At 35.9% G+C, this 25,585-nt stretch overlaps 2 protein-coding genes across 2 annotated transcripts in view; one reads left to right on the top strand and one right to left on the bottom strand.

Moving 5' to 3' along the window:
• Window positions 1–94: 94 nt before the first annotated feature.
• On the bottom strand, window positions 95–10,709 carry LOC140151057 (plasma membrane ascorbate-dependent reductase CYBRD1-like). The gene is made up of 6 exons (XM_072173256.1): window positions 10,488–10,709; window positions 8,504–9,070; window positions 7,212–7,420; window positions 4,427–4,584; window positions 1,686–2,262; window positions 95–1,319 (listed from the first exon to the last, which is right to left on the bottom strand). Exons 2-5 carry the CDS (start codon window positions 8,721–8,723, stop codon window positions 2,061–2,063), a joined length of 789 nt encoding a protein of 262 aa, XP_072029357.1. The 5' UTR covers window positions 8,724–9,070; window positions 10,488–10,709; the 3' UTR covers window positions 95–1,319; window positions 1,686–2,060.
• A 5,916-nt stretch (window positions 10,710–16,625) lies between these two features.
• The window catches only part of LOC140151056 (ankyrin and armadillo repeat-containing protein-like), a 28,219-nt gene continuing 19,259 nt past the window's right edge, over window positions 16,626–25,585 (top strand). Inside the window, 7 exon segments of the mRNA XM_072173255.1 lie at window positions 16,626–16,771; window positions 18,463–18,940; window positions 20,265–20,402; window positions 20,405–20,698; window positions 21,213–21,489; window positions 21,948–22,131; window positions 23,052–23,274. Coding sequence (XP_072029356.1) covers window positions 16,664–16,771; window positions 18,463–18,940; window positions 20,265–20,402; window positions 20,405–20,698; window positions 21,213–21,489; window positions 21,948–22,131; window positions 23,052–23,274 — 1,702 coding nt within the window. The 5' untranslated portion in view covers window positions 16,626–16,663.

Raw genomic sequence — 25,585 nt, 5'->3', positions numbered from 1 at the left:
AAATGAAGCCAAATACCATACCAGACTTTAGTACATTGGGTGATGACTGATCAAGTATGGGTATTAAAATACCCATAAGTCGGTAAGTAATATACTTGAACGATTAAGACAAAGGTGGGAAAGGGCTTCACAGATACGTTACCAGATAAGTAATATTGCTCGAAAATGAAGTATTGTTGAAAAATCACCCATGCATTGTTTTGTGTTCTGAAACTATTAAAGTTTACGATTCTGAATGATTTTCATGAATTCTTCGTGGTTGGAATTTTGTCATTCCTGAGACCAAACTTGAACATTTTATCGGAGAATGGGCCATATAACATCAAAGGTCGAAACGAATACTTTGGCCATGTTGAAAGTAAGTGTTCTTCAAAATTGTACATTTATTTTGATTCCGAGACTTACACCATAACTTTCAAAATGGGGTGTAAAAAAATTAACTCAAACACTGTAATTGCACCTGACCATTACACCTGACCACTACATTAAAAAGAATATAAAATATCAGTACTGCAAAAGACAGTAACTGCAAAAAAAAAAGGAAAGACGGGTGACCGCTAGTTGGTATAATTGCTAAAGTATAGACATCGAGATCTCGATGGTATCTCGCGACACATCGGCGAATTGTAGAACCAAGTATACCGTAAAATTCCGTCTATAAGCATAATACTTCTAAACTTTTGTTTTTTTGGTGACGAAAGAAACGAAAGCCAAATACCCTTCACAAAATCATCACAATAGATCGTATTATACGAGTTTGTACAACCGCCTATATCAGTATTATAGTTGCTCAAACTCCAACTAATGTTTTGGTGGAGGGTGTCTGCGTCTGGTCTCTTTCGTCAAAAAAACTCGTTTAAAGGCATATATGCTTGTAGACGGAATTCTACGGTATATTAACAAGTCTTTGACATCCTGACACTAACTCACTTCGCGATTAGTCAGACGTATGGCGCAACACTGCCGAGGTACACAACTTTTCTATTTGTGATTATGCAACCACAGTCAGGAGTACGCCTTCTCCTGTTGAATTCAATGATCAAGCAAAATCTTCATTCAGACAGGGTCACATGAAGCCAGGTAATTTCGATTGCATTATGACGCAAAAGTTGACATCATCTCAGGGCCCATCCCGGTGGCTTAATTTCTTTCTGCAACCACAATGGGCCGCTGTAACCAAAATGGGCCACAATGCACTTAGAGATAGGGTTAGGGATTATAGGGTTAGTTAGTGTATTGCGGTCCTTTATGGTTGCAAAAAATAACGATACACGACCCGGGCGTATCTATTTTCTGCAGCCATAATGGGTCGCAATACTCTTAAAGACATATTATAACATTTGCTGAGGAGAACGCCCTCAAAAAATTTTAAATTCTGGTTTTTACACGATTGTAATGTACTTTAGTCAATAAAGATACTCTGCAAAAATCAAGACTTTAGGTGCTGTAGTTTTGTCAAAATCTGAGATTTTGAATAAAACGATGGAACCGGCGTTTTATTATTACGATGGAAATATTAGTCGAACACGTATGCACAGTACGTACACGGCGTGCGGGATACACATACACACACACACCCTCACTTGTTCGGCTCAAAATTAAAAGGGGACTTATCTAACAGTCACAGCTAATCTTTTATGGCAAATAAATACTAATCTATTTTTACAGAAATGTTATAATATGGCTTTAAGTTAGCCCATTTGTCATTCTGGAGGACCACTTTGGTAAAAATGTCTTTTAATAAAAGCCCTGAATTTTCAAATACTGTATTCACTACCACAGTATTATAGCACATTATGTAGCATCCTATGCATGCGGGTTTGCCCGAATCCATTCCTCCTAAAAGTCCGACCTTTAGGTCTTTGGTTACTGATGTACAAAGGGATGGTCAGGATGGATGTATATCGCCATAGTGAATAATTGTATGCAACATATTGGACACCATCGATTACATCGATAAACAGTTCTTCCAAATCCGATATCGAAATAGGGCCTTCCGATATATTATTGACGGTATTTCAAAATATCGATATCGATATCGGCTGATAATTGCAAATAACCTAAACTTCTCCTTCTTGTTTTTCATTAGTGTCCTTGTCCATAGAATCAGCTGTGTGTTCCTCTACGTATGTTGTGGTCGCTTCGGCACTAGGTGTTGTTGGTCTACTTGCGCAATACGCAACGCATGCGCTGAATATTACCAGTAAAATACAACATATATTGGCTAAGACCGCTTCTGGTGGTAGGTTCCAATAGTTGTCACTGTTGAGAACAAAATCATCGTGAATATAAGTTGGAAGAGCTAAAAAAAATTCGTACATCGTGAAAATAAACACATTTTTTGTGTGTGTGTGTTTTTTGTTTTTTTGGAAAAAAAAAAAAAAAAGTATAAACTCATTCTTTTTGATCCCAAAAGTGGATTTTGTAATCCAATAGTGGATTTATTTGCTAAAAGGTTTATTTTGGGACCTAAAATGGCTTCTTTGTGCACTTTTTTCCCTAATCTCGATCAGGGCATATATGGCTCTGCTCTGCATTCTTAAGTTTACACGCACCATCTAAGCAAAAATAAAAAAAAAATCGAAAACATTCGCAAAAGTTTTGAAAAACTTGACAACAAATGTTTAAATGTCGGGTTATATGAATTATCTGAAACGTTTTACTGACATTATTTTGTTTTACTTGCATATGGAAAGGTTTCTATACAAAAATAAACGATTCTCTTATAAACCATCTACGCACAGTTTCCACCTCGATACACCTGAGCACACAATTAATTGTGTTTTGAGTGTTCCAGGTTAAAGATGAAATAAAACAAACAAACAAAACAAACTATTTAAACGTTTGCACAACTGAAAAAAATACAATAACAATTTGACAAACAACATTATTTTTTTAATTGTTGTATGCCTAATTAGTGTTTTTTCATACAAAACGTTTTCATGACATTTATAATTACAAACCGTCATTTAATGTTATCAAAACGTTTTGACTAACACCAAAAACGTTTTAAAAATAATTAGTGTTTATTGGATGCATGGTTACATATTTATTAATACACTTCTAGTGCCCGTTTCTATTCATCGTTATGTATTCTTCTCCCGTGCATTATTTTCGCGAACTACCCTTCACAGCCCAAATTATATAAACCTGCACGCTAAACAATGCATTATCTAAAACCTGCACGCTAAACAATAGATTCTAGATAATACGTGCACGCTCAAATACTAGAAATACTACTTTCACATAACCATATAGGGCCTAGTAGAGTTAGGTGGCGCTTTCGACACAGAGGTCACATAACTTTAAAATTGTCTGTTCGATATATATACCATCAAAAAAGTACGAATATACATTCTGTGGTGTTAAAATGGTATAGTTACAAACGGTGTTCTATAATAGGGTACAATTACCGAATAGGGTGCAACTCGCTAGACTTGAGTCCAGTCCTCGTTTACGGAGTTTAGGGTTAGGGTTTAGGGTTGGGGTAGGGCAGTCTTGTAATAAGACTAGTAGAGTTGCACCCTATTGGGCAATCGCTCGTGCAAAGATCATTGTCATAAATTATGATTAATGACCTCAAATAAATCAAACATCAAATGAGAATAATCGAGCTTCTATTAATTAAAAAGGGCCAAAACAGGTGGATCATAATTATAGAAGATGACACCATTGCAAAATGTTCAGCATTTTACAAATGAAATACATGTAGGCCTATATCTAAAATAACATAGCCGGGCCTGGGAAACACACACTAGCGCATAATATCATGATCATGCTTTATAATACCATAGGCCTTCAAACACATGTGTTTGAAGGCCTATGATAATACTGAACAAATTGTTAAATCCCAATGTCGTGTGTTTTAATATAAGTAGATTTTAAAGTTCAAATTATAGAGCTATAAAGTCCAGTTGATATTCACCGTAGTACTAGTCGGACATCTAAATCGATCGTTTCCAGGTGAATCAGTGCTCTAAATGATCACAACATAAAGGCAATTGGTTACAAACCATGCATGAATAAGTTACTAAAGTAGGCCTATGATGTATGGCGCAATCGATACCATTGATAGCTAACTTGATTGGATTTATTTTCTTTACCAGTTAAATGCTACGTATAGCTGGTCAATGTCCTAACGGTGTTTTTAAAATGTAAGATATTTTCCCTAATATTAAAACTAATATAATCAATGCAGCAATTAATATTGCCTATTGTTTTAATAGGCCTACACTCAAAGTGTATGACGGATAATGTACTCGTGCAAATACATTCGTCAAGATAATTGCACTTGCCATGGAGTTATTGCATTAGCTCTTGAGCCTATCGGCTCTCGAGCTAAATGCAATAACTCCACGGCGCGTGCGATTATCTTGACGAATGCATTGCACTCAGTTCATTATCCTTATCATAATTGCAAACTTACATTTCAGCTGCAACTTTTTCCATGAACCCAGTAAGACAAGTGGCAACTGCTAGTGCAAATGTGAATAAACCAATATAGGCATGGGTGTTCTGGTACAAATCTGTCAGCCAATCACCAACACGCCTTGCCACACCGTATATAACACAGGCTACGACATACTGCAAAATAAAGCAAACCTTGGATAAATTACAATTTATTATATGCACACATGTCAATGTTGTGCATAAAAAATCATTTAGTATATAATGTATTCCAAGTAAAACGCTGAGCATTGTTTGAAGGAAACCTTTTGATTCTCCTAGAAATATTGCACACATTGCAAACTATAACTTTCGATCAAGACAAAATTGAGTACTATTATATGGTAAGATATTCTGAATAAGTATAGCGATCAGTCTAAGTTTAGTATATAATGTATTCCAAGTAAAACACTGAGCATTGTCTGAAGAAAATCTTTTCATTCTCCTAGAAATATTGCACTCATTGCAAACTATTAATTTTGATTAAGACAAAAAGTACTACGGTAAGATATTCTGAATACTAGTAGTGATCAATCTATTCAAAGTAAAACAGCATTATCTGAAGGAAACCGCGTGATTCTCCTAGAAATATTGCACTCATTGCAAACTATTAATATTGATCAAGACACAAATGAGTACTATTATATGGTAAGATATTCTGAATAAGTATAGCGATCAGTCTAATTTAGTATATTATGTATTCCAAGTAAAACACTGAGCATTGTGAAGGAAATCTTTTCATTCTCCTAGAAATATTGCACTCATTGCAAACTATTATTTTGATCCAGACAAAAATGAGTACTATTATATGGTAAGATATTCTGAATAAGTATATCGATCAGTTTAATTTAGTACACTAAGCCAAAAAAGAAACTTATAATTTTTCACAAGGTCATATCTTAAAATCCTGTCTATCAAAATTAACAAAAATTACACACAGGATTGCCTCAATACTCTACTCTAAACACATGTCACTACCTATGCAGTTGTGCAACTGACACAACAGCAAAATGCACTGACATGCAACACCTTCCTGGACCACATTCCAAGACCAAGATATAAACAATCACATCAAATTGGAAGAGCAAAATTGATAAAAATCGGGATTTTTCAACTACACAATAAGGGAATCAAATTAACTCAAATGTACCAGCAACACATGGTATGTAAGTTGAATAGTATCTAATTTAATAATAAAAGATGCAAGTTATTTATTTATGTAGCATGTCTATAGGCCAACACTCTAAAGTTACCTTACATTTAGCCCTTTAAAATTACAGAATTCTGTCATCTTCACACCAATTTTTGATTTGCATTACCATGGCAATGAGAACCACGTGGATCCTCATAATGATAGATGATATAGGGTAAACATCTTAAAGGATGACTCCGGCAATCACAACATTATGCCTTTTATGTTAGAAAAACAATTATCATATCAATTTTATTTGAAACAAACCTATATTGACCATAAACACGAATAAAAACCCGCGCCGAAATTGTCTAGTGGAATGACGTCATGGTTACTTGTGCTCAATGGTTGTCAATCTTCCGTATTTCTAGGACGTCATTGCACTGGACAATTTCGGCGTCCGGGAATTTTGAATATCGCGTGTTGAAAGACGGCCGTATTAATTCGTTTTTATGGTCAATATGAGTTTGTTTCAAATAAAACCACATGATCCGTGCTTGAATTAATTTTCTATCATATACATAAGGCATAAAGTTGTGATTGTCGGAGACATCCTTTAACCAAGGATCTCAACCCTGACAACGTTGCAGTAGGACAAACTTCATTGTTTTTACTTTGTCCGACCATGCTGAATATGGATCTGAACCCTGGTTTTTACGACATCTCAAAAATGTCTTTTCCTTTGGTGTCTTTTATTTTACCGAATTTTATGGTAAACTACGGTATTTTATCGAAAATTACCCGGTAAAATACCAGCACGAGAAGGAAGAGTAAAAAGGGGAAAACAAAGGGAGAATCTGAAAATTTTGAGTGGACGCGGATTTTTGTTTTCGATTTTTTGGGTCAAAACTCTAGCTCCTAGCGTAAATATTGAACGGTTCCTTAGTGTAATTGTAAATTTGCTGGTCGGGATAGTTGTAAGATGTTACTAGAGAAAACCCGGTGAGAAACCCCATAGAATATAAATCAAACAAACACTAGTAAGTAGATAGGCTTTCTCGACATGAATTCATCAAGTTATAGTATTTTCTACGAGTACGCAGTTGGTTATCACAGTGCCGGAGCAGCCGGTCCCTCTGTGAGTGGTCGAACTTTCGTCAAATGTGTCTCTGATCAGTCTACGAGTACGCCGTCGGTTATCACAGTGCCGGTACACCGTACAGCCGGTCCCTCTGCGAGTTAGAGACACATCTGACGAAAGCTCGACCACTCACAGATATGGACCGACAGCGCCGGCTTTGTGATAACCGACGGCGTACTCGTAGACTAATGAAGTCATAGACACATCTGACGAAAGCTCGACTACTCACCGAGGGACCGGCTGCACCAGTACTGTGATAACCAACGGCATACTTGTAGAAAATACTTAAACTTATTACTGTACTAGTTTTAATCTTTAATTGGGACAAGATGAATTACATAAGGCTGTTTTTGTGTCCAAAAGATATATATAAAAAAACTTGATATGAAAGCGTATTTTGCAAATAATATATTGAAAACATTTAATTGAAACATGTGAGTCTTATTGCTTCATTTTGAGCAATTGTAGTATTTTAGTAGGCCTAATGCTTACCTGAAGGAAGAACACAATTATAACCATAAGTCCAAGCCAACTGTGAAGCGAATATAGATGGCTGTAATTTATGATGTTTTTATTCAAAATGGCAGCGCTAAGACTGACAATTGTAAAAATCAAAGCGCACGTATGAATAGTTGCATGGACTGCTTTCTGCACGATGACGGAAAGACTCAATCGCTTGGGCACTTCGATGAAAAGTATTGCTGGTAAAAAAGACAAAATAGTAAGCATGGTAAGTGAGTAAAGTGAGTGAACTTAATATGAGTTGTTGAGTTAAGTTAGTCCGACGAGTAGGACCTTTTTTTTCTAAGTTACCAGACTATACTTATTTCACGCTATATGATCACTATCTCATATGGCGCAAGAAAGACGAATCGCGAAAGTCCAGTGACCGCGCCGCCCAAAATTTTTTTTTCGGGAGGGGCGGTTAGTGGATTTTTGTGGTTAATCTTTCTTGAGCGATCAGAGTCAGAGTATAGTTGGTAACTAAGAAAAAAAAACAGGTCCTACTCGTCGGACTATATTTAGTTGACTCTAAGCAAACATAAAAGAATGGTGCCCAATGAAATGTTTAATTAAGTAACCGTGCAAGCGAGCATGACTCGGTGTCTTAAAGCCATAATGTTCGATTTCTATCAAAGTTTAAAATTTTGTTATTCTTTACTCAATTAATACTAAAATTATTTGCCTATAAAAGCCGAAAGAACCAGGTAAAGGGACAGAAACCGTACCTGTGAATGTGTGAATCCGGCACTATGCCAGAATTGCGCTATTGACCTAGCTGACAAACAAAACAAATTTGGCTGATTTGCATTTAGGTGTAAGTTAGGACACGGGATTGTGTAAATTATACAAATGTTTTTTGTGCCAAAAAAGCAGGTTTGAAAAAGAAATCAACCAATTTCATATTATATGATCGTACATCAGAGCACATTAAGTGAATGAGAAAATGAGCAAGTCATAAGTAGGGCTTATGACCAAGCAAGTTGAGTAATTAAAAATAAAAGAGAGAGCCCGAATGTAGCAAGCCATTAACCACTTCATTAACATGATTAATCATTGATCGAATGGTTGATCGACGATAGATCGATTGATTAGCAGTGACTCCCCTCCCCCATTGAATGATTTCCATAGGAAAATCAGTGCCCTATAATGACTTGTGCCCCCCAAACCAGGGCCGATGCCCCTAATCATGGTCGAAATGACTCACGCTACACCGTTGTGTAGGCCTATTGACTGTTTGATTAACTAATCTTGAAGTTATTTAAAATTGTTAGTCAGCCTACCTTCTCCACATACGACGACAAGCCCAAGAATACCAAAGAATGCGTGGTAGCTGAAGGTTCCAGGACTCTGACCCCAGTTGAAACCTCCGAAGTACTTGCTTACCCACACACCCGTAGCAACCAGCAACACTATACCAGTAATGTGGGCGAGAATCTGTGTACTCCAGAACACAATGGTACTAAGTGTCTGCAATGTTCTCTTTCTTCTTGTAGGATCCATTCTCCGTGGCAAAATATTGTCAGTTGATCATCAGAAGATGACCAGAATGTTCAGTGGTAGCCAATGGTATATAGGCTATGCTTGACTCTGATGGGACTCGACTCTGTCAATCTAAAGCTTTATTATTTTCATCTTTTGAATATTCAAGCATTTCGAAACAAATATTAACCCACTGAACAGCATCACATCACCATGTACGGTGCATCAAAGAAGCAGATTCCTGTTTAGAGTCCCCTTCAGGCTGTAAATTGGTATTTGGTTACTTAGAAAACTACAGAAAACGGAAATCGGGGTAAACAATTACGCCACTTCCTCAAATGTTTACTAAGTTCTTTTCTGAAAGGAGACTGAAAGAGAAAAGAATAATATTATTATTGTGATAATAAAGAGGCCTGTTTTTCCCAATGATGAATGAGTCATCGCTTGGTAGAATTCCTTGGTAAACAGTCACGTAAGTCGCATTTTCTTTCATGCATCTTGGATAGGCCTGGCACAGATTGCATTGAACGGTGATTTCAGATTCAGTGAAGGAGTGGGTACTGTCAGTCGGGCTGTCAGTACAGCAAAGACAAAACTTTTTTTACAGAAAATGTCGGCTTAATATAAAGGGTATATAAAGGATATAAAATGTTTCAGTAACCAATTTTTTACTTGAAAAAACTTGCTGTAAAACATTAAAATATGTTATTTAAATATTGAATGTTTTGGAAAAAAAATTTCTGTCCATGTGAAACGTTGTGAAAACGTTTTCATGCCCTTTATAAAACCCGCCATTTTAATCAATGTTATTAAATCATTTTGATCAAAACCAAAACACGTTTATTATATGAAGTTATATGACATAATATGTCAAATTGAGTTATATTATAACGTTTTAAAAACATTTTTGTTTTATTAAATATCACTTTAAGCCATGAGGCATGTACTTCCTGTCGAATTTGAAGTTTGTAATGCGGCGTCTTTTAAATAAAACACTCTAAAAGGCTTAGGAAAACAGTACAGAAATGCTTTATATTCTACGGCCAATTATATAAAAGCTGAGTCAAGTTAGCTCAAACGATAAGGCGTTCGACTATGGTGCGAGAGGTTGCGGGTTCGAACCCTGTGCCTGGCATTGCCGTGAGAACGCTCTCGTGGAAAAATTGAATTAGCTTGAAATTCCCAGGCTTGGACAAGGAACTAACTGCTAATTCTCGTTGTAGACCTATTAGTACGAAACTCGGGGAGCTGATCCTGGTTCCCGGGTCCTGGTTGCGATGGTTATTTGTGGAATGTCTCGGGGTGTGCGCTCTTGAAGCAGCAAAGTCCCTGATTTGTTGTTAAATGGTTTATAGAATAATGTGGGCCGTAATGGTCAGCGACTACCTGTAAAGTGTGCTGAAGCTTGTGGATAAATCACAGCGCTTTTTTTTATTAAGCAATTTAATAGGCGCTACTGCCAGACTTACCGTATAAATCGAATCTGAACTTCAATCTAGTATTGCAGTGTTTTATGTCAGCAAAGTCAACAGCACGGCAGTACAGTACAGTCGACATCAAAATGTCTTCAAAGTAAAGTTGTGGTTTTATGTTTAAACTTTTTAAACACTTTGAATCACTCGATTACACGTGTTTTGCTATATATTTTCTCAATCAAAGTGATTCAACCACATGATTCATGAGATACGTCCCTGAGACACGTAATGCACGTACACTCATACTAAAGTCCAACATTTCTATAAATATTAGTCGATTCACCTGACTAATGAAAATTACATAACTTACCTACAAATCTGTAGCTACAAATATAAACGTCAACCATTTGAACCAATGCTGACTGCTGCTGACTACCCGGCTATTACTGCTGCATAGTTTACTGAACATAAAACTAGAAATGAAAAATACACTTTTGAATATATTGCAAAAGTAGATATGCCAACTGAGTAGAATCTATGGTAGAATGTACATGATTAACTAGCGAGACATGACCATCCATGACCTTTGTCGACAATGGAATGCAAGATTGCTGGAGGGTATTTTGATGGTTTTGAAGAAGTCTTTAACACTGAGACATGCTCCAAAGCCTCAGGTAACCATGGTGACCCATCATCACGGTGTCTCTGAAATAAATTTAAATTGCATAGCAAGTCCGTGGCCAATATAAAATATTGCTCACCAATTCCTTTTTATCTTTTAAATTTTGGGGCTTAAAGACCCATTCAGTGATCCCAGCACAGGTGTAAAAAAAATAAATTGCTTAAAAGTGAAGGATAGGTCATTCAAATTGTCATTTGGGGTAATTTTTTTTAAAATGCAAAATTTGGCAAAAAACGAAGAAAACAGCAGTATCGATGAAGTTGAAGCCCCCATTCAAATACATGTAGCTAATTTATATGCTGTCAGTATAAATTACAGATTCATGTAAAATTTTGTCTTAAATACACAGCTTTCGGCTGTAATCACTAGCAGGCTATCATCTACGACAATGACAAAGGTACCAAAATATGAATTTTGATGATTGTTATGATCGTCCGGATGAGCAAATCACTGAATGGGCCTTAAACAAGTAATTTTCGGACAACTGCCGAGTTTCGATGTTTTTTTGTGTGTGTTTTTTTTTAGTTTTACAAAACACCCGGATAAAACGGCGCAAATATTCTAGCCCGTTCCGGCCATCACGTTCTCCAAAATAATTTCTTGCCATTGATTTGAGTGTTTATAGTTCAACGTCTTTAATTTGAAACGGAAATAAAGAATTGATTGATATGCATCATCAAACAAACAGTAAACGGAAAAAATACAACAACAAAACCGTAGCTCAGTTAAAAAGCGCAAAATAAACAAAAACCACTCGGAACAAATCAGAAACAATGCCGCAACAAAGCCCTTACGAAACATAGCGAAAAAAAAAGCAACCTAAAGAAAAACAACAGAAATAAATCACAATAACAATAGCAATAACTATTTATGTATAAAAATGCTGTTTTGTTTATAATATTAACTTAAAAGGGCATTTCGTGATCCACGGCCTCATCCCCCCACCCACCCCCACTTTTCTCAAAAAAAGTTGAGATTTTGGAAACCTCTGGCTATATTATGTTTATGTACCAAAAATTTCCTGCAGATTAATTCGTTTAGCAAAAATATCGTCAAATTTGAATTTCGTTCTGGTATACATAGGCCTATATATAAATCATGCATAACTCGCAAACGCAAAATCGGAATCAACTGAAATTTTGGGATTAAACTTTTTCGTGGATATCTACTGAAAAATATCATAAAAGAGGATGCTAGGATCTTTTTATACTACCTGCGTATCCGTAATTTGTATCTGTTTAGCTACTGAATTATGCGGAACATTTCAGTTACTTCAAAAATGAATAAATGAATAAATAAATAAATAAATAAATAAATAAATAAATAAATAAATAAATAAATAAATAAATAAATAAATAAATAAATAAATAAATAAATAAATAAATATATATATAAATAAATAAATAAATAAATAAATTAATTAATTAATTAATTATTAATTAATTAATTAATTAATTAATTAATTAATTAATTAATTAATTAATTAATTAATTAATTAATTATTAAATAAATAAATAAATAAAACCTTCTTTGTTTTGATGTCCCTATTGTTGTTTTTAATTGGACCAGGAGACTTCAACCTCGGAGATCAACATTATAATCTGATTAATGCAATCACGATTTAATGTGAATGTCAAGTTTCTAAAATACAATATATCAGTCTTCGTGCCTTGATTTGGCCTATATTAATTCGCATTTGAAAAAAAAGAGAAATGGAAAGATTACAAAAACAAATAAACAAAACACCCCCCCTCCACCACATAAGACAAATTTGGGATTTTTGCTTTTCTATAGTTTGTTTCAGATAATTTGCGGGTATTCTTTTTGTTGTTGCTGTTGTTGTTGTGATTTTGTCCAAAAAAAATTCTTTTTACACCAAACATGATGATAAATGTTTAGATTGTGTTGAGCCCCGTGTCGTGTTCCATATGCACCTGTTGACTCCAGAAAGTTGAACAAAATAGCGACCTCTACTGTTTATGTTATAAAAAGAAATTCCTAAATTGTGACTGAAATTTACATTAGTTTTCATTGATTTATCACATTTTTGGTCAGTGTCATATATTTCAACACTATACACTAACAACCAAGAGGTTTTTTGGGTATGACTAAACAAAACTAATAATAAATTGACCAATCTGTGATATTTAGAGTTATTTTCTAGAAACACCGTAAAGCGTCAGGTTGTCAAGTGAATGACAGGTGGATTGATAATTGATTGCATCCGTCATGAATTATTTCAGTTTGAATATTCAATTATTTCAATTTATATAACGAAGTAATTGAAAGAAATGGCAGTATGTTATTGCTAAGCAAACAGCTAGTAAATCTGACTACGGTGGTAAGCACTGTTAAGTGACGCATTTAAGGCTTGTTTTAACATGGAAGTTTTTAAAACACTATCATGAATGATTTTTAAGCTTACCTAATTTTCTCGAGCACACCATGTCCATGACACGGTAAGCTTAAATCTAAAATTATCTGCACTGCGTTTAAGTTTTAATTTAAGCTTATACTTTTCATATCCCCGAATCTTCCTGTATTTAACTGATCATAAAACCCTGCTGTTGTAATTTATGTACTGTACAAGTTCTGTCGTTGTGTCGCGTTATAATAATATGCCAGGTGCAGGCTTCCCGTTAGTGTGCGTCATTGCGTCCAGATGCGTATTTTACAAATTTGGACGCAAGTTCACATGGCTAATCAAGTATTTTGCGTCCATGTCACATGCATGTGGACGCAGACAAAACTTCGAAATTTTATCATTAATTGATGATAAAAATAAGAAACATTTATTCTTTGATATTTTTAAGATAATAAAAGCCCCAAAATTTTGACCCACCTGCTGAGAATTGAAGTAAATTCTGCAATATTTGTAAATGCAACGTCAGGAAATCGTGCACTTTTTGCATTTTTTTCTAACGATCCCTGTTTGATGGCTTGGGAAGTCCCGATTGATTTGTTTACATGCAAGCACTTGCCGCTAACGTGCGGTTAATGTTTATTTAATTATTTATCACAACCTGACAATATTCAATTTTTAATATTTTAAGTTTATTTTCTCATAAATAATCTAGGTTTCCTTTATTAGTATTATTGTTACGATGAATAAAAGCAATTTTAAAGACAAAATCCAAATGATAACCCTTTTTCGTATTATTTGTGGCAGCGCGTGTTTTAGTTTTTGTAGCATCAACAACGCGTTAATTTAAAAAAGAAATGCGGAAGTGAAAGTACGACTGAAAATTGCTCAAGATTGACAGACTTTGCTCATGTTTTTGCACCTGTTTTTGACCACGTTTCGGACCAAAACTGACACAGAAATGAGAAAAATTATCATAGCGAATGGAGATGGAATATCACGGCGAAAATGCACTTTTATTTTTTTGTAACAATCAACATTTGATGAGGTGTAGACCCGGGGTATGTGTGTATCGTCATAATCGTGAATTTCAGATGGACGCACAAAAATCTGCCTGGACGCAAGTTTTTGCAACCTCGTCAGCAAACTTGCGTCATTACGGACGCACATTTTTAAAACCTTAACGGGAACCCTGGCCAGGTGAATTCAAATTTGCAATCAAACTGCATCATTTTATATATCAAATTAAAGCCCTTGAGTAAAGAAAGACAAAACTGAAAACCTTTTTGTCATAGCACTTTCCGTAGCAAAGTTACATCTTGTCAAAGATTGACTTTCATCAAAAAGATTCTGCTGGCAAAATTCCCCAAAACGGCATTTCGGGGGTGTTTCTAGATCTTAGTCTCATTATGATAGCAGCTTTTTTTAATGGAACTGTTATCAAAATCCCTCTAAAATTCCATGTGCGATTGTCTCATCACCATGTGCGATTGGGTCATCATTGAAGACTGCCCTCCTATTGTGTACACCATATCTTGAAAAGGCTAATTGGGTTGTACAGGGCCTTTTAGTTTCAGTCAATTTTCTCAACACAAAATACCAAGTTGCTGCCTTTGTTTTGGTAATAATTTAAAGTTGATTTCCTTGATTAAGAAATCAAACTTTTGGAATTATTCCATCACAAGAAGTTTGCACCATCTACTATGATCTAGGATGTTTTGTTTCTTAGGTTAGCAAAATCCATATGTCAAGGAAGGTCAATAGAGCTCATCAGGGGATTGACCTCTTATTCAGTTACTTAGGTACGGTAACAAAACATTTAATAGGTATGAAAGGTGAATTCGAATTTGCCATCAAACCACATCATTTTATATATCAAAGCCAAAACTGAAAACCGTTTTGTCATAGCACTTTCCGTAGCAAAGTTACATCTTGTCAAAGATTGACTTTCATCAAAAAGATTCAGCTATAACAAAACAGCATTTCGGTGGTGTTTCTAGATCTTAGTCTCATGATGATAGCAGCTTTTCTATGTCAAACTGCTATCAAAATCCCTTCAAAATTCCATGTGCAATTGTCTCATCACCAAAAAAATCATATATTTGGGTCAAGTGAAGTATAGACAACATATTTATGTAGGTTTCCTTGAGCTAGCTGTTCTTATAATAAATATATATTGTGTTTGGGCCCCGGTTTAGACCATTTTGGCTGACTAGCAAATGTGTTAACTGAGGTTTCCCTCTCATACCTACATTTAAGATGGCAAACTTTTTGTTTTTGTTTTGAAATGGTTTTTTAAGGGGGTACTATATCCCTACCCAATTTTGTGCCTATTTTTGCAGTTTTCTCCAAAATTATAGCACATTGGGGACAAGTAAGATATGTATATTTTAGGGGCAAGGACTACAACTACTGCACTGGAAATTTTATTTCAGCACAGACAACAGTTGGGTAGTTACAGTCAAAAATGAGGGAAAACCAATATTTGATCAATAAATCAATAACTACTTGCTTTGAGTTGCTGAATTTCCAGTACGGAACAGTAGTTGTAGTCCTTGCCCCTATAATATATATCTTGTCACCAATGTGTTATAATTTTTTAGAAAAATGCAAAAATAGGCACAAAATTTGCCAGGGGTGTAGTACCACCCTGAGTATTTCGTGATCTTAGCATCCTCTTTTTATGGCATTTATCAGTACTTCGATATCCACGAAAAAAGCTATATTCCCAAAATTTCAGTTGATTCTGATTTTGCGCTTGCGAGTTATGCATGATTATGTGTATTACACTGCTCCATAGGTCATTGTTGTTTCGCGTTCTGGTGCACCAGAACGTAATTCAAATTTGATGATATTTTTGCTAAACAAATTAATCTGCAAGAAATGTTTGGTACATAAACATTATGTAGCCAGAGGTTTCCAGTGGTATAAAAATCTCAACTTTTTTTGAAAAAAGTGGGGGGATGAGGCTGTGGATCACAAAATGCCCTTTTAAAAGGAACAATTTGAGACATCTTTGGTTTAAATAGGAGCATTTTTACGATGTTGACTCCTGTGGTGGTCAAAATTTGACTTTGACCTTTTTGATAAACTCAAGAACCATACGCCACAGGTATGTCAAACTAGAGGAATACTTTAGTGGGGTTTACTTTAAAACAAGATTCAAGCAATTTTGAAATTTGACCCCATGTAACCTTTGATCCCATGCTGGGACCCTCCTGTAGAGGATTGATTTAGTTGGCCACCCAGAAGTTATTGCCCATGACCCATAGAAAACTCTTATAGGCTAACTCAACATGTCACTTGCTACCAAAATATGGGATTTGGCTCCCCAAGTAACAGCTAACACTAAGTTTTGTTCTGTCGTTTTAGCGTTAACAAAAATGGCTTATTGTTCACACACATTTCACTTTTGAATGTCATATATTTTGACCATGTTCTATTTTATTTTCTGTTCAGGTTATTAATTTACGCAAACAGTTATTGACATGTTAACGCTACAATGACTTCCATGAGCCAAGAGATGTCAGGGGAGGATCCAGCCCTAGTTGCCAATGCAACAGCCAATCGCTTTGCTGCACAACTCTTTGAAAAACTGGAACGGTTTGAGGTAGGCAAGGAATATATATGTTCGAGGTTGTGATTTCTTTTGCTTTCATGCTTATGCCAGTCTAACTATAGATTCAAAATCACTCTCCTGTTAAGTGAGATGGACGTAAACACCCAACTATTATAAATAGGCCTATACTGCTCGCTCTTAACTAATCCAATCCAATCACTCTCTTGTGACATGATTTTAAATAATTAGACTGGTGTACATGTAAGCACAAAGGAGCAATGATACACAAATAGGCATCAACGTCACCATGCATAATGCTCTCCAAACTGAAAAGACCGGAGTCAGAGCTGGTTAGTATCGGTCAATATTACTATGTACTTGCATGCAATCAACAAATTGTTAAGTTACAATGAGTCATGAGCATGGTTTGTTCCCTTGGGACTAAGATTAATGTTTTGTATTTTCGCAACCTAAAATCAACGATACCCCACCATCAATTCATATGTAGTTTTTATCTATTTATTTGCTTCATACACACACCAATGCCACTTGAGTGAGAGGGTGTTGAGGCATCAACACACACAATGTCTATTGGGTGAAACCTAACACCTCTGTCACTCAAGTGGAAATGGTGGGTGTATCCAGTAAATAGATACTGATCTATACACCTACCAGTTCCATTTGAGTGAGAGGGTGTTGAGGTATATCAACACACACAATGGTTATAACATTCTTCTCAATCAAGTGAAACTGGTGGGTGTATCCAGTAAAGATATAATAGCACCCAAACCTCCATGGTAGGTTTTGATTCTGATGTACACCATGAGCTGTTTACTTCATATATATCCCATTTAGTTCCATTTGAGTAAGAGGGTGTTGAGGTATCAACACACACCATGTCTATGGGGTGAAACCTGACATCCTTCTCAATCAAGTGGAACTGGTGGGTCTGTAAAGAGATAATAACACCCAAACCTCCATGGTAGGTTTTGATTCTGATGTCCACCATGATCTATTTCATTCCATTTGAGTGAGAGGGTGTTGAGGCGTCTATGGGATGAAATCTAACATCCTTCTCAATCAAGTGGAACTGGTGGGTCCGTAAAGATATAATAGCACCCAAATCTCGATAGGTTTTGATTCTGATGTCCACCGTGATCTATTTCATTCCACTTGAGTGAGAGGGTGTTGAGGCATCAACACGCACAATGTCAATGGGATGAAATCTAACATCCTTCTCAATCAAGTGGAACTGGTGGGTCCATAAAGATATAATAGCACCCAAACCTCCATGGTAGGTTTTGATTCTGATGTCCACCGTTACTTCATATACCTGCTAGTTCCATATGAGTGAAAGGGTGTTGAATCGAGACACATTGTCTTTGGGGTGAAAACTAACATCCCTCCCACTCAAGTGAAACTGGTGGGTATATCCAGTAAAGAGATAATAGCACCCAAACCTCCATGGTAGATTTTGATTCTGATGTCCACCATGATCTGTTTACTTCATATACCCATTAGTTCCATATGAGTGAGAGGGTGTTGAGGCATCAACACACACAATGTCTATGGGATGAAATGTCTATGAAATGGGTGTATCCAGTAAATAGATAATACCAGCAAATATTATCTCCAGCAATTTTCATAAAAGAAAATTGAGAAGATGTAAAAACAAGGTACCTCAACATTATCTGTATGTTTTTTTAACTTTGTGAATTATTATTACAATGTTGAATTTACAGATACAGGAACTATTGGCCCAGAGTTCCTACCATTGGCTCCTCTCAGCTGAAGAACACAAGCTTGCCATCAGCCAGCCATCTGGTCTTATCTTGAATATGCTTCCATTCTTACATAACAACGTTGTCTTCCTCGTACCACAAGATACTTCAGTAGAAGCATTAGACGTCCGCGAAATCCACCAGATCATTAGAGAACTCGTACTAGGTATCTTCGGGATGAACCAGATTCCGAATATCACGTTAGAAGCCAATTTTGATGAGAGTACGTCTTGTCAGCTTCCTCCTGCGTATATAGACACGCATCTGGGTCAGATCATGACTAATATTGATTACATGATGAAGTGTTTATGGCATGGGTCATACTTTCCTAGAGATAAGAGGTTGAAGTTTGTTGAGAGATGGAGATCAAGTCTGGATGTGAATGTCAATGGCGTGCCAGAAACTAAGAAAACCATACTTAATGAGTTCACAATGGCAGGTAAAGTAACTAAAATTATGACAGGTTTTTGAGAGCAGTTTTGGGACACTTTGACCTCTGACACATCGGGGAAATAGCTGTAATTATTATTCATTTGTTTATTCAATTGTAATAATGTTATCATTAACAGTATTTAATAAATATTCATGTTTTTTTAAACAACTTCTATTCCAGTAAAACATTTTAAATAATATTTTGTACGCACATAAAATAGTTTCCTTGATGGGTCAGAGGGCAAAGTGTCCCAAAACTGCAAAAACTGTCCACAGTGCATTGCAAATTTCAATGCTGATTTGGCTTATTCCTTAGCACTTAGACTGGAGATACAAGAATATTATAGGTTTGTGTGCATTAAGTGTGTATCAAATATGAAGTTGTATGCTATGCTCAGCACAAAAAATCCACTTAATTCTGACTAATGTTGCTGCTTATTTTGGCCAGTCCTAATCCTAAATCCCTATAGCATTTAACATAAATCCTAGCCCCAACCCAAGCAAAAGCAAGAGTGGTTTGTGGTTCACCGCACCAGAATATTTTCTCTTCATATTCTTCCTTCCTTATAACTAACCTCTTTCCTTCCCTTTTGCCAAAATTCCTCCAGTAAGTTAAGTCGGTAAATATGATATACTGACATACTTAAATTTGTATGGCAAAACTTGGCACAAAATATATGGAACTGAATCTACACCAGTGTGTCCATGTTAACTTTTTAAAAATCATTTAAGAACATAGTGCGTGCAAGCTGCAGGGCCTATGCAGGGTGTTAGAAGTCACACTATTCCGTGCTAAAACCAATATGTGACATGATCAAGGGGAATGAGCCACATGTCGGCAATTTTCAATTAGAAGTGTTTTATATCATTTTGTGGTAGTTTACAATTAAATGCTACATTTTGATGCAAACCCCATCAAAATTGGTTATCTGGTTACCGAGTTGTGAGCAATTTATCAATGGTTGAAAACAATATAAAACAAAGGAATCTAAACACTGTTTTTGCCAATATCTCAAAAACAATATTAACGACATCCAACTCATTCCCCTTGATCATGTCACATATTTTCTTGTAATGGATACTTTTGGAATACTCTATAGTAGTCACTAAACAAGTATATCCAAATAACATGCACAGTTGCTTGATGACTGCAAAGGTGATCTCGCTTATTTTGAAGTTTTGTCATAATTGGCAGAATTTAATAACCAACTGCTCTCTGTGCAGTTTCATGTTATGCTCCAAAAACTGACATCAAATTTGGTTGTTCTTGTCTAAAGTTATATTTAATATGAAATCTAATAATCATTGTGGTGTTGACTTGTATTTTCTAGGCATGCTTGACATCACCAAAGATCCAGATTTCAACGGTATATACGACAACATGAGACTCTTCCCTATGAGTGAACACGACGCTAACTTAGACAAACGACTCTTTATGCAGTACGTCTCCAACATGAGTATGCAGCTCATATTCGACAACTATCAATCCAGCAACACGAGAACCACTTTGTCTTAGACGCGGGCTTCAACGTCTCCAGCCAAGTACGCATGGGGGAGGATAAAGTAGACCGAGACACTTATGAGAGGCTGAAAACCAGGCTACAAGCGCATGTAGATGTAGTGCAAAGGAATCTAACAAACAAGATAGAGATAAGGAGACAGGTGGAGCTCGTCAAATTCGCTAGTTTTCTGATTCCTTTACTGCTTGCCTTAAGAAGGAGAAATAAAATACCAGATATCACAAGATTGCTTCCACCATTGACTGGTAAATAATTGATTTATTTTTCAGTCCCATGTCACTGCTACCTTTCATACAGAGTCCTTTATTGGTTCAAATAACATGATATATCATCTGAGAAGCCTGCGTGTTTTGACAAGCGGAACGGTCTTTTGCCTACCTCTCTGTTTGTAAACAGACGAGGAGGTCAAAATTGTCATCCTCGCCGAATAGGAAAGACAGCGTAATAGTACGGCACTAGTAGGCAACCACCTTGTTGAATAATATAGGTCTGTGAATATACCCTATATATTATTACCCTTTGCATGGTCAGAATTTCGTTCCACTTTGCAGGAATCAATCTTGATTCTTGCAGGGTAAATTTGTGGGAATCATTTGATTCTTGCAAAGCATCTTCTGTATAAACTACAAAAGTTTGCAACAATCAACTTTGATTCATGCAAATCTGTTTATAAGAATCTCTGCTAGAATCGATTCTTGGATTCTTGCCAAAATCTAATCCTGCTTTTATAGTACATTAATTCAATTCTCTACTTAACAGCTGATGAATGCAAGACAGAGAGGGAACTACCACCTTTGATGCTCAGCCCAGACTTCCGCTGTCCAAATTTTGATTTTGGAAATAAATATTTCAACCTGCACGGCGGCATTACATTTGATATCGAAACAGATGAGATTAAAAAACCCTCAGATGAAGTAGTGAAAGAATACGACAACCTGCAACTTGATGCATCTACATATCTTGCCAAGATCACAGATCCAGACGCACCATTCCATGAGAGTTTTCCCATTCCTACTACGGAATTAAATGGAAAAAAGTAAGTCAAATGATCAGGTGTTGTTAACTTAGATCCAATTTTAATCTGTACCCAGAGCAGTCAGTGCTCAACGTTAATGTGCACTGGCTGCTCTGATGGGTACAGATTAAAATTTGTTCATCCTATAAATAACCCAGCTGAAAATATAGATGCATTTGTAGGATTGGAGATTAAAATTGACTAGATTTTTTAAGCAACAAATCCAAAATTATTCCATTTTTAGACTTTCGCCATCTTGGCTGATGGCCTCCCCAGAATGAAGAATTGTCATTCTAAAGAAGCCATCAGCCAAATTGGCAAAAGTCTAAAAAGAGAGAGCAATTTTGTATTTTTTAATCAGAAAATCTAGTCAACTTTATTCTGAATCTTAATTATTTTGTTTACATTGCAGGAAATTTCTCAAATGTTTAAGAATAATCGATTTAGATTAACTTTGCAATAACTTTATGTTAACCCAGGTATTATGTATTGGCTATGTCTTTGGAGACTTACTACCCTGTGTCTCCTCCTCAACCACTCTGGGCACATGCCTGTTATGAGAAGATAAGGGACTTGACGCCAAAGAGACTACCACTGTCAGATGTGCAGATGTTTGAAATGTTCAAGAAGAGATATGGCACAAAACAAGCTATCAAATTGAAGGTAATGGGCTATTCTAGTTGAAATCCATACACCCCATATGGAAGATATGACCTTAATCTTCCATACAGGGAGGGTGAAATACAAATGGGACTACCTGAATGGGTGACTCCATTTGATGAAATCTACATGCCTGTGTGAGAGATTTAGGTTGTGTCTTCCAAAGGGAATGCATGGATTTTCTGGAATAATCCAATTCATTAGATTTACAACTAGGTTATAAGGGGTCTTACTGAAAAACTCATCTATAATGCAGCTAGGACAGACCCAAATATCCACTGCTTAATTAATGCAGGGATGTAAGTTTTCAGGATTAATCTGGAATTCCAGATTTTTTTGGTCCAAATTTCCGCACTTTTATATATTTATTTTCACCCCATTTGGGGGCTTTTTAGCCCAAATTTATGTGCTTTTTCTAGATTTTCAGGTGGTTTTTTTCTGCAGGCCTACTTACAACCCTGTTAATAACATGGGTTTGAAGATATGGTTTCACTTTTGTGATTTGAAGCATCATGGATTTGTAACCATCAACAGGTGCATCTATGGATAAATGGGTCTGTGTTGCTAAACACATTCTCATAGATTTGTGATTCTAGAATATTCCAATTTATTCTAGTAGAATGTTTTTCTTGATAGCATTAGAAATGTCACTTGGTTCATTGATTTCATGTCATTACCTTTAAACTAATCGCCATCAAAAGTAATTATCATTTTGACCAATTAATATTGAGCCTATTCCTTTGGCTATCACCATCAAGCTTATATGGCTCAGAGCAAGTAGATGTTTCCATTAGAAAATGATGCACATCTTGCATGCATTTTTCGCACACTTGCAGCACACTGGTTTCAAAAGCATGCTGCATGCAAACTTTTTAACAATAATGTTTCTCATCAATATCTTATTTGAATTTGTTTAATTTAAGAATTTACAATCAGGTCTGAAGATGTCCGGTATCCGTGGTTATGTGTGCATGTTCAAGACCCTAGCTCATAAGTGTACAGCAGCCAGATTATCTAAGCAAGATGAAGAGGGCTATTCACTCATGCATCACACAGCCATGTTTAACAAACCACTAGTACTACAACTATTGAAGATACAGAAACAAGATTTGAACAGCAGGAGAAATAGTCTTACAAGCAAACAAGGTAAGATGTATAACATGGTCTGTGTGAAGGGGTGTGTGTTATGGGGGAATAAAACCTACTATCGGATAGCAACGTTTGTGCAGTATTTTTTTGTGGGACCTGAGAGCATATCAGACACACCAAATTGCATTCTGAATACAAGGAAAATCCTTCTGATATTGATATTTTTTATATAACACTCCTCAAAGTAAACTTAAAGCTGGGAGGAATAAAGCTGTCCATCATTTGAAATTTTGACCTTTTATATTGAAGATATACATTTTTTTCCAAAATGACCTAACATGTTTAGCTCTTAAAAATTATTTGATATCAGAAGAACATTCCTCATATTCAGAAGACAATTTGATGTGTCTGATGTGCTCTTGTCCCACAAAATATACTGTGCAAAGGTTGCTATCCAATCCCTTTAACATTGAATAGAAACAGTATTCTATAAATTGTTCAGCTAGGTACTTTCGCTCTCGGTGAGTCAGTAACATCAACATATTGAGGCAGCTGCTTTACATGTGTATCTATGCAGCGCATCTTAAAGCCGTGCATATAGGCCTAAATGCTAGCACTTTGAGCAAATGCTCACCATTTGAAGTTGTGCCCAATGAATTAAAATTCACACTGACATTGCTGACTATAAATACTATAGTACATTATTAGACACTGTCAACTGTTTGTAGATTATACTGAAATCAGACTAGTCTTATGGGCACAAATAGAAAAAATTTATATAACATTTAAGTTAAAGGTAAATGCTTTGAAAAACTGATGCACCTCTACTTAATCCAAGAAAATCTGCAATACTAAGGCTATTATATAAATTAACAGTTTCAGTGTTCATAGCATATTTTCCCTGCTTATGGTTTAATTGGGCACAATAACATATCATACTAACATTGTGCCTTAACATTTGTTATTTAATCCAAGATCAAACTGTAGAAATAATAGGAGGTAAGTGCTATATTATGTTATGCACTTATGATGCATGGTTATGCAACTGAATGCATGATACATGATGTGCGTGTGATATTCTGTATGATAACATTGATGCACTATTTCTCTTGTATTTTTTTATTCATGCATATATGGCCTAAGTGAAAAATATCATTGCATGGTACCTTGTGTTTACCATGTCTTTGGGGTGGGGGTGTTTGTGTGTACATGCTTGTGAAGCATACTATAGGTATATGGTGCGGAAGTATGTGTGTTTAGGGGGCTGTGTTTTGCATGAAATAAGTGTAATGATTTGAAATTCATTCTCACTGAGCTACACTGTCATTTCATTTGTATAACTTTCTTACGGTACGCATTTCACATTTCCATCAGTGTTATACTTTGAATAGAACTAAACAGGCAGGCATCATAGCATTGTGGATGTTTAGTGGTTTTAGTTTTACTTCAGGTACATTGACAGAAGCCTAATAAAGTCTGCTTATTTGCAGTTCAAAGGCCATATCAACAAGGCCATATCCACAACATACTCATGAATATATACACACATAATAAACATCAAAATAATACTACACCTATACCTGTAGGTCAGTGCTGGTGCAACAGTTTTGTGTATTATTGTACAAATTTGTTAGCAAACTGAAAAAAAACCCAAACATATTGTGCAACAAACGCAGACATCCAGCGTATTTTGAAGATGTTTCTAGTCCATTGGACATGAGGAGAGATCATGGACCCCCGGTGTTGTCACTACCTATTCAAAGGTGTAACGCATCATCGTTCCCAAAGTAAAAAATACCCCCCTATTTTGCGCGGTTTCAAGAACATTTTCAGCATTTGTTACCCCTATTTCACACAAAAACGGGTACAAATTAGCCTTAAAAATTACACCTATTTTTTGCATTTCAAGTACACTTTTACAAAAGCGCTATTTTTAACATTTCAAGAACACACACCAAAGCACACAGTGGCCAAACTGGGAAGTCCCTAGTGGTCTAATCTGTGTAAACAAACCCAGAAACAGACTGAGTGAGTTGCTGAATATTAGGAAGGTACAAAAGTTTCACATAAGTGAAATCCGGGAGTAAATTGAGCAAGATAGAAATGGTAAGATTGCTTGGGATTTCAACATTCATTTCCATATACCATTTTGTTAATTTCAAGTACACCGTCGTCAAAAACAACCCTATGTTTTTAAATATCGCGAACATTTTATGTTCGCGGACATAGTTTAAAAATAACCCCCTTTTTCACGAAATTGGGAATGATCGTGCGTACATAGTCAATGTTAAGTGATAACACCGGGCATGGACCATCTGTGGTTAGATGTCATAGGTTGAAAGTATGAGAACAAGTTGAAAGCTATTAC

This window comes from Amphiura filiformis, chromosome 4 (assembly GCF_039555335.1).
Source record: "Amphiura filiformis chromosome 4, Afil_fr2py, whole genome shotgun sequence".
Taxonomy (NCBI): Eukaryota; Metazoa; Echinodermata; class Ophiuroidea; order Amphilepidida; family Amphiuridae; genus Amphiura; species Amphiura filiformis.
The sequence above is the reverse complement of the archived record's forward strand: the minus strand, read 5'-3'. Positions and strand labels throughout refer to the sequence as shown.

Bases quoted from the DNA above. Each gene is read 5' to 3' on its own strand.
- LOC140151057 (XM_072173256.1), bottom strand. From the start codon at position 8,723: ATGGATCCTACAAGAAGAAAGAGAACATTGCAGACACTTAGTACCATT. The intron at 7,421-8,503 runs GTAGGCTGACTA...CTTTTTTACCAG, and splicing joins TGTCGTCGTATGTGGAGAAG to CAATACTTTTCATCGAAGTG. The intron at 4,585-7,211 runs GTAAGCATTAGG...TTTATTTTGCAG, and splicing joins TAATTGTGTTCTTCCTTCAG to TATGTCGTAGCCTGTGTTAT.